Genomic DNA, 10,480 nt, shown 5'->3' with positions numbered 1-10,480 from the left:
GGACGCCATTTTCCCCACTGACAAACCACTGATCTCAATTTCTAACACCTCTCTAACGTAATTATTAAGATGTTGTATCTTAGATTTTCTTTGTAAATTTTAATTGATAATTAAATGTGTGTTGATAACTAATGTAATGCGAGCTTTTGTGTTTTTAGTACATTTTGATGGTAAAATATTAGATTTTAAAATGCCTATTCTAGAAAGCCTATGAAGTCATTCAGGCGTAATGAACGGTAACCAACGTCTGGTTGGTAACAGAGGGCGCTACCTGGCGTTGTGACGACACGACTGTGGTACTCATTGTTCACTTGTCTGATTGATGACAATAAAGTTTTCTTGATACTTGATATTTAAATGCCCCGGGGCGTTCATTGTTCAGAAACATTTTTGAGGGGCTTTATTCGAGGGAAGCAATTTTTTTTAACGTAAAATATAATAAAAAAATGCCCACTGTGATGTGGAACTACAACACATAATTAGCATCAAAATGTGTTTTTACGTGAACATAAAGACCTAGCACAGTGATCCCAACTACATTAGAAAAAATGTAATTCACTGGAGTAGAGCATAGAATGTGTTGAGAATGATGTTGCTACCATTAGATTTGTCAGTCATTTAGGGAGGCGTTTATTCAAGGAAAAAATAAATGCCTCACAGCATTTATATGAGGGAGGTGTTTATTCCAAATGATGCTCTAGAGGGGGGCCGTTAAATCAAAGGGGGGTGGGGCGTTTGTTCAAAGCGGAGCGTTCATTCAAATAAATACGGTAGTTTCATCTGGTTTGCTTATTACGATTGCACAACTGTTTTATCGATAAAAATCCAAGAAAAATGGAAACAAAATTACTGCAAGCTTTCGTCGATGCCAAAAACAACGGATGCTAGCTCATATTGCCTGAAAAAGTATTGTTGATAACATCAAAGTAAGCTTGCATAAAATATAATAATAATCAAAAATTACTAAATCTAACAGTCAATCTAACTAAATCAACAGTGGAACACATGTGAATACCGCAGTCACAGGAAAACAATTGGGTGTTACCCATGGGGCAGATCCAGAAAGAAATCTGAGTTGGGGGTGGTGGTTTCATCGTTTTTAAACTAAAAATCAATAGAGGTACACAAATTGTGGCTTTTGCAAAACTATCATGCAGCACTCTCAAATACCATTTTCTTTTCTCTCTCCCTTCTTTCACCTTTTCTTCTCTCTCTGGGGATCTGGCTCCCACACCCCCTCCCCCAATGAATCTTCCCCTATCTTACCTTATCTATTGTGGAAAGTAACTTAAAAGGAAGACGGAAGCATATTACGCAATGAAAAAGGTGCAGTGTTACACTATACTTATAAATGAACAACAATGGTATGTTAACATGTTTCCTGTTTTTGTTTGTTTTTATTTTTGTCTACAATTACACATACATTACAGACTACACTGGATTTTAATTAACATTTTTCCACACTTGATTTCACATGCTTTTCAAGGAAATTTCCACGTAAAGTATATATAGTTAAGTACTTTACCTGTATGAGAAGAAGGAATGACATGCAAGAAAGCTTTTAAAAATATCTGCAATTTTAGTCTACAAAGAATACATTTTAATCATTGCTTTCAAATGTCAACATAATTTAAACATAAATTCTTAACTGGTATCAAAATGGAATTTAAGATATGGTTTTCAGATAAGAATATTAATTACAGTTTTGGTGTGAATTGAAAACTGTACACCACAATAATAGAACAATAAATAAATAAATACCTGGATATAGATAGCGATATGCCACTGAAAGATAATACAACTGCAAGAGGTCCGACTCTCGTGGTTTCATTGAAACATAATGTGTCCTTAAAAGACGAGTTTTGAGTGAACTCTATTCGAATAGGGCGCCCCCTATTACGTGGATACAAAATCAAGCCAGTCGAACCTTTTGCAATTCTATAATCTTTTGCTTAAACAATAATCTTAGAACAATACAACTTGCTTGATCTCAAAATGAAATGGCCACAACATTCTCCTTCCAGGTGGCAAAGAATTTGGTCCTTTAAATAGATATGATTTCTAACTGATATAAATAACTATGATACAACTCATCTCCTTTCAAAAGGGAGTTAATTAACCACACAGTGTACTCATAAATCAGGGAAAGTCTTCATTTTAGTCTTTACCGCAGAAAATGAATTTATACTTTTTATGTGAACACTTAGTAAGTAAGATCATACACAAGTACTTTTCTAACAGACAGATATCGTAATAAATTACACAACTTGGTCATCCAACATTTTTGAATATGACAAGTAAAGTCAACTACCAATACTTCCAATTATAATACTTTTTCAAAGCTTTTCATTTGTACATATTAGTTTTAATATTCAATTTTCTATAAACAGATTCCAACTTTATAGAGCACCTTAACACAATAAGAACTGGGACACACTTGGAAATGTTAACAACAAAAATGAGGAATTGTACGTATCTTTATCTATTGCACGTTTGGTGGGATACAAACATGTATTTACTATCGACTACAATAACTCTAATTATCAATATATCAATAATGATAATAATAATAAAATTAATTATAAACTCAACCTATAAAATAGGGTTGAAAATTTAAAAATGGGTTCGGGCGGGTAGGGTTGCCGGGGAGGAGTCAGAATGGTGATTATTGATATGATTATGATGAGTATTATGATGACGATGATAAGTGATGATAATGATGATTTTGATGATAATAATCATGATTGCAATGATAATGATGATGATGTTGATACTGATGATGATAATAAGGATGATGGTTGATTATGATGATCAACATCATTATCAATATATATGACTACCATCATGATTGTGGTAAGTAAAGATAATCATGATCAAGATGATAACCTTGAAGATAATATGATCTCAAAGATAATGATCATAATGCAGATGATGATCTTGAAGATGACAATGATGATGATTACAATGATAATGATAAATGTGCTGATAATAAAAATATGATAATTTTGATGACAATTATGTTGATGATGATAAAAATTGATGTTGATTCTAATGAAAATAATGACGGTGAGGAAGGGTATCAAAATAATTTCTCATCAAGTAATCACAATGTTCCAGCAGATGTAATGTTTTTCGGATGATATTTTTTCGTGAGTAGCATATTGTATTGCCCTTAACAACTAATTCACCCTACTTCTTTTCTTCTGCCTCTTCTCCACCAAAGGAAAAGCCGAACCGAGACGCTATTGGATTGACGTAACTCAGAATCTGGCCCATGATGCCTGCAAGAGTGAAAAACATATACAGTAGTTAGATTTAATCTGATTAGATTTGGCCAGTAATATCATCATGAAAAAAACTACTATATAATAATCACAATAAAATTGGTGTACAATATCTTATTGATGATGAATGATGTTGATGATGATGATGATGCTGAAGATTTTGATAATGATGGTGTTGATAATGATGATTATGATAAAGACAATTATGATTACGATGATGAAAATAATGAAGAAATGATGGTGATTCTAATTGTGATGATGATGGTAATGATGATGATGATGACCATTATCATTTTTGTGTATCTGTTTCCTATTGTATTGTTTTACCGATGTAAATTTTGATGCAATTCAGTTTGTGCTGCCAAATCAAAATGTTTTAATAATAAACCAGAATAAATAAATAAATAAATAAATAAATGATGATGATGACAGTAATCGTGATGATGCTAATGATGGAAATGATGACGATGACTACAATATGACAATGACAATACGATGATGATGATAATGATGATGACGACAATATGACAATAACAACTGATGATGATGATGATGATGATTCCAATGATGAAAATAATTATAATACTGATGATGAAGATGATGATGTCGACAGCTATAACAATTATGATAAAGTAATAAAAAACGACCATGAATATTGAACGGACTAGCTGAAAAAAAAGGATTGTAATATATTGCTGATTACCACACAATGATAAACATGGACTATGCTAAACTACATCTGTAAGCAACGCATAAATCAAAAGACTAGAGAACGCTAACACTAAATCTGCCTTCTGAATACTGAGCTTTGGGAATTTGCAGCCAATTTCTCTGAAGAATTACCAAGGCTTTGTGTTGTTAATTACTCTTCATAATTAGATTTCTGAGCCAAAAGTATGGTACAAAAAGAAACTAATGCAGATGAATCATTAGCTATTCAGCCATCTTCATCCTCCTCTTTACTGTGAGCATTCATTATTGTTCTCTGTTTCCTGGGTCTGTTCATTAAACTAATTAATCCTTTGTAATTTGTAAATGAAGTAATTTTTTTTATACTTTTCAGAAGGCAAAAGCATTGGCCGTATTCGACTGGTCGTTCTTCGTTAAACCACGCCCACCTGCGCAGTGGTAAAATCCTACCTAACGAAGACGACCAGTCGAATAGACAACTCGACAAGACAAAATGGCTCATAGTTACCGCGATACACGCTGCGTATTTCAAGGCTGCTTCGGACTGTGGCAGTATGGGTTTTTCATAAAAAATTTTTACATCCAGTTTTTTAATTTTGTTAGCCTACAATTATTTTTTGACTTCATTGTGGGTAAATATTATAATTTTATTTTCTAAAATTTAATCTTATTAACACAAATGTTGTTGCTAAACTGACCAATTGGCCATATTTTTTTTGGTCACGTGCATATCTTAACGCTGATTAACGCATTCTGGTTACGTTAATTTTTGTTGTCGACAAAGTCTATTTTACAAACCAGTCGAATGAAAATAATACTCAACGAAATGAACAAGTCGAATAAGCCCATATACAATTGAAGCCTCTTCATTAGTTTGCAGAATTAGCCTTGAAAAGAAGCCCATCTCGGAAAGAAGAAGAAGAAGAAGTCCAGGACTTCTATTCGAGGTTTTACAGTACTGATATGAACATTCATGTGGATAAAACGGTGGTTACACTTCTTTTTCTGGGACCTGGTTTTTAAATATTTTTAAAAATCCGTATCTCATTAACCGTTCCCTTGATTTCATCAAATACCCTTTATGTGTCTTTAAAAAAAGCAGTTGTAAACATCAACAATTTTTTTCCCTCCAGAGCTTGGTTTTAAGGTGTCAGTTCATTATGGCTAATTTTGCTTCATGAGCATTTCTCTTTGCCTTATGAGCAACAATTTTAACTTCATAAGCGCTTTTTTTACTTCGTAAAGACTGTAACTCATTTATCGTTATGAGCACTCTTGGTTCATGAATACAAAATTTTACTTTATTATAATCATTCTTTTTGCAATTAACATTCAATATTGCATCATGAGCATTTTTTTTTTTGGTTCATAAATACCACATTTTACTTTATGAACACATTTTAAAAAATGTTTCAGCATCCTCTTCTACTTTATGAGCACTATTTTTGGTTCATGAATACCACATTTTGTTTTAACATTCCTTTTTTGCTTTATAAGCATCGCTTTTTGCTGCATTTAAACTTCGTTTTTGCTTCATGAATACCTTATTTAAACTAGTGGTAGCCACTGTGTGTGCACTAAACTGGGGTGATCTCTAGGTCCCCGATTCAATTCTCATCGCTGCTCTCCTTGTATTTCAGCTGGAGGGCTGAACAAGTTACGATAGCGCACAGTCTTTCGGTTGAGCCGTTTAATCTGTTGGTCCTGCGTGCAATATGGCCCATGTGCATGTTAAAGAACGCAGTACACTGTTCGGAAAAGAGTAGGGGATTGTCTCCTGGTGGGGAGGCAAGAGTGGGGTACACCAGAAGGACCCCACTGCAAACAAGTCTTCGGACTTAGTGTGTTATCCTTGGTGTGATTAACACCGAAATACTCCTAACCTAGAGTTTAATTTAATATCAAGATTACAGCAGCTATACTCTAAAACTACTATACCCTAAATTTATTTTTATAAAGAAATAAAATTTTCATTACCTTCTTCATCATCGTCGGCATTTTGGGCCGCTGCGAGTTCTTCAGGGGTTTTTTTCTTCCTCGTCAATCGGCCGGGATCATCGGGTATCACAAACTGTTCTTTTTTCTTTAAACCATACTAAAAGAAAAACAAATTTAAAGATAAACTTTTAGTACATTTTCTGTTGAATTTTGACATGTACTTATGACCCAAACGACTGTATTAAGACCATTTGAATACTTAACAAGCATTACTGCAACATTGGCTAACTATGCCTTCTGCCAACTTTTTCTCCAGCTCAAATTTGTCTTTAATGACTTGACATGAAATACATTATGGTGAATTGCTCATCGTAAATGGATTGATGAAAAAAAAAAAAAGATCATGCATTTATACAAACATATATTCAAAATACCAGTTTGAGTTCAGAATTATACGACCCTGGCTGAATAGGAATAATTGCTAATGAAATTAAAATGCTAAATAATTAATATCATATTAAAAATAACATTCAATGGGAAGGAAAGCTTATAGACAGTGACTGATACCACCATAAATCTACATGAAGCAATAATTTTTGTTAAAATAAAAAGTGATTTTATATTTTTGTAAATCTAAATATGTAATCTAAAGATGTAAAAAACAACAAATACAAATGTAAAAAACAACAAAAATTAAATGAACAAACACGAAAATCATTATTAAAAAAAAGCTTTTGTGTCTATTGGCCAGAGAATTAGATATGTGGACCCGCTGAAACTGAAGATTTCATAGGAGCGCCAGGTGTAAAAAGGATAAAGAAAAACATTTTTTTTTAAATATTTCAACTTCTTTTCATGCCAGCAGGTGCATCACAAAAATATGTTATTTTTATTAGATATCATCATTATCGTGGTCACGGATTTGCAAAACAAGTAAAAAAAAAATCTCGCTTTATAAGTAAATCTCAAACTGCTTCACATCCCTGGTCAATGGAAACAGAATCGAGGTATAATATTACATTTTATGTCTCCATAGAAACAGTAAAATTCATACACAATGTACAATTTTATTATATTTTGCAAGGTGCTCGTTTATTCGCTTGTGTGGAGAGAAATAAAAATGTATATAAAGTGCCTTGCCCAAGGACACGTAGCTTTGAATTGAAGTGATGTTAGTATTTTGACAGCAGTGCACGTGGGCATTTAATGCCCAAGATTTACTTTTTTTTCTTACTGATGCTAATAACGCCCACCTCATCCGTTTTTAATTTAAAGGCTTATGTATATTTATACAATATTAACAGCTATTAATTGGCACGGTAGTGTAGTTAATTCGCCAAAAGATATTTTTTTAATTTATTTTTCATTCAGTGTGGATTCCAATCCAATCCGGTAATTTATAAAGCGAATCAAGGTTTAAATCTATGTTCTTTGAATAGGTGAGCTGTAAAATAGTTGTATGCACTTAAACAAATTATTTCCATTGTTATCAAGTGTAAGAGATTGAGCATATCCAAATGCATGTGCGTAATAAATACATTACAGATTAGTAATAATATGTTGCAATGCCAAAGCTATGTGCTTCGCATTACTGCTTTGCCCATGGGGTCACAAAACCTAGGTTAATGAGCACCTGTGGGAATATGACATAATGATGTAACTGCAATCACTTCAAACCCATCTTATAAACCCTGGGTGGAGGGTAAAATTGAGGATAATATACTATGCCTACAGGCAAAAAAAGCCAAACTCCGGCTCGGAATCTGCTATTTTCTGATTGGAGGCTTAAAGGTGCTCCCCCATGATTCCACATCTAACGGCGACACTGCATCACATGACAAGATATAAATGAATCAATCATGTTCAGGATACAACTACAGTATATGTTTTCAAGATATCTTTTCATTATCAAAATGAATCTTCATATTGAGCAAGATTAAATAATTGTAATAGAATGTCCAACCTAGTACCGTAGAAACGCCATTCCAATTCCCATGTTTGCATTATAATGTACTAATACAGTAAAAGCGATGTGCTTGGCAGGTGCATACTGTTCTCTTCCAGATTATCTACATACATGCACAAAACGAGCGTATACTATAGGAGCTACAGCGCTCTGTTTCTGATGTGGAGGTCATAGATCAAAGTTTGGATACAATTAATTGCCAGGATATTTTAAAGTTTTATAACAATGAAACCATAAAATTAATAGATTTTTTTTAGTTTGAAAAGAGTGCTTTTGCTGCATAAGAAGGCTTGAAAAAATAGAGAGCAGCCTGTTGAAGAGACTTAGCGGGAGGGCTGTCGCAATAAAATAATCCATGAACATGCCGGATATAATAAAACAGATGTATTTTATTGACATAAATCCAAAGCATTACTCTGTTACTCAGATTCTTTTTGGTCAGATTTGGGTATGATGACATCATCATGGCCATATATTGAGGCTGGCCATCCTAAAACCAACATCAGTGACCTAAATATGAATATTGACTTTTTAATATTCTTATTCTGCATATTGTAAGCTTTAAAAATGATGGGTCATAATTTACTGGAATCGACTTACTATTGTCAAAGTTGTGAGTATTATGGCTTCTCTGACGTACTAAAGTATACAATACTGCCACAATCTTATGCTAATTACTCGGGTTAAAAGTTAGTGACAGTATTCTGGTTTTAGAATGACAAGCCTCATATTATTCACAAATGACAGACATTCATCATTTTCATCACATGAAACTTGATCCAAGTACTGAGAGAGCTTTGATTTGAAATTTTTTTAATCATCCTTATTATAAATACCATGCATTTTGAAAAGTGCTTTGTATTAAGTGCACAAAATAGAAAAAATACATTATTTTACCAAAAGGGAACAATGAATGTGGGGAAAAAACATTCAAATACCGCTCAGTCGAAATATGAACAATCTTCCCCCAGATACTCGCAGTTCATTAACTTTGCATTCCTTCAAACATTTGATTTAATATAAAACTTTTTCTTCTTGCTTCCAGTGTATACCAATTTTCATAGGTTTTTGTATAATTTCTTAATATCTTTTTAAACTATTAACTGGACCACAGATCCTGTATAGGATCTGTGACTGGACCCATAAGGAAGAACAGTTTAAAATTGATATCCAGAATAAAGAAAAATTCCTATCTAAAGCATTGTAGAGCTGTACCCTGTTAGGATACTGGGCGCTTGCCTTCCAATCACAGGGTCCTTGGTTCAAATCCTATAATATACTTTTTCACACAACTAAAAAATCTAATTCCAAGGAGAAATAGTTCTGAATTATTGTTCAGAAGCTTTTGGATGTTTCATCAGCTTTGAAGCAGCAGTAAACTTGTCAAGCTCAAGTATCAGTAAAAATATATGAACCGTCACTTTATTATAATATTGATGAAGGTATCACAGGATGCCAAAAGATTCTCAAAGCAAAAAATAGGGCTCCCAGTGGGAGCATGTGTCTACCGCTTGGCATATTTTTTGGCTACTTTTAACTTATCCATGCTTTGGCAATTCACTAGAATAACTGTACAAGTATATACCAGATTGTTGTGACTTGTTAGTGAATTTTCTAGGACAGGTCTTAATCTACTCAGCTTTCTGTGTTGTCAATTCAATTGATAACTTACTGTAATAACTACAGTTCTGACAGATCTTATCTAGCATGGCATCATATTTTGTTGACTTGCTTTTCATTTTTATCTTTAGCACATGACCCATCCCATCATTCCCCAACAGGATTTACTCTACCGGACTTACTCTTGCAAGGTCAATTGCAAGTCGACAACAAAGTGTCTACTGACAACAAAGTTTCTACTGACAACAAAGTGTCTACTGCCCCCCCCCCCCGGAAAAACCAGAGCTCTGACAGGTAACTTTTATACTTACTTTATTTCTTATTTCTTGTCGTACTTCTTCTCTCTCTGCTTCTTTTTTTATATGTTTTTGTTTCCTCTCCTCCTCTTGTAGTCTTCGTTCCTCTAACAACTGTGCTTCTTTATCTTCCTCATCTTCGTCTTCTTCCCCTCCTGCCATCTTTCCAATCTCACCTGAAATAAACATGCAAAATTAATAAATAATTAATTTATTGTGAATTTCATGAGACTTTTAAAACATAACAATCCTCAACAACAAGTACAAGGTCATGGAAATTCAATTATTTACCCTCAATCAAGCATAATAAAAAATAATGGAATCACTCCTCGTATTCAGGCAGCACTCACAAAAATAATGTACCTGAATACATCGGGCGATTCCATTATTTACTTGAGGGTATGCTGCAGTTTCGCCCATCATGCACGGCCTGCTTATTGTTGGTATTCAGGCAAAGGGCGGAAGTATGCACTCTATGGAGTCAGCAATGGTACCAGAAATTTGCCGACAAGTGGTCCGACATGTCCGACAGAGGGGTCGGAGCCAAGGAGCTGATGAAGCCACGGTTGACAGCCATAATAAAAACTCTACTGTAGGGTTCATGGAAGAGTTTTTATGGCTTAATATTGTCCAAAATGTGCTTTTAGACCACAATATTAGGGATTTGTAGTTAAAATAAACATTAT

At 33.8% G+C, this 10,480-nt stretch overlaps 1 protein-coding gene across 7 annotated transcripts in view; it reads right to left on the bottom strand.

Annotated features, from left to right (window-relative positions):
• Positions 1-1,377: 1,377 nt before the first annotated feature.
• The window catches only part of LOC117102598 (putative complexin-1), a 38,801-nt gene continuing 29,698 nt past the window's right edge, over positions 1,378-10,480 (bottom strand). For all 7 annotated transcript variants that reach the window (XM_033242947.1, XM_033242953.1, XM_033242946.1 and 4 more), the window contains exons 3-5: positions 9,810-9,970; positions 5,952-6,069; positions 1,378-3,281 (exon numbers count right to left, since the gene is read on the bottom strand). In XM_033242947.1, the coding sequence (XP_033098838.1) occupies positions 3,190-3,281; positions 5,952-6,069; positions 9,810-9,970 (371 nt within the window). In that variant the 3' untranslated portion in view covers positions 1,378-3,189. The remainder of the gene's footprint in view (positions 3,282-5,951; positions 6,070-9,809; positions 9,971-10,480) is intronic.

Source organism: Anneissia japonica, unplaced genomic scaffold (assembly GCF_011630105.1).
Source record: "Anneissia japonica isolate Jap-2015-1 unplaced genomic scaffold, ASM1163010v1 scaffold1489_len2284818_cov182, whole genome shotgun sequence".
NCBI lineage: Eukaryota > Metazoa > Echinodermata > Crinoidea > Comatulida > Comatulidae > Anneissia > Anneissia japonica.
The sequence above is the reverse complement of the archived record's forward strand: the minus strand, read 5'-3'. Positions and strand labels throughout refer to the sequence as shown.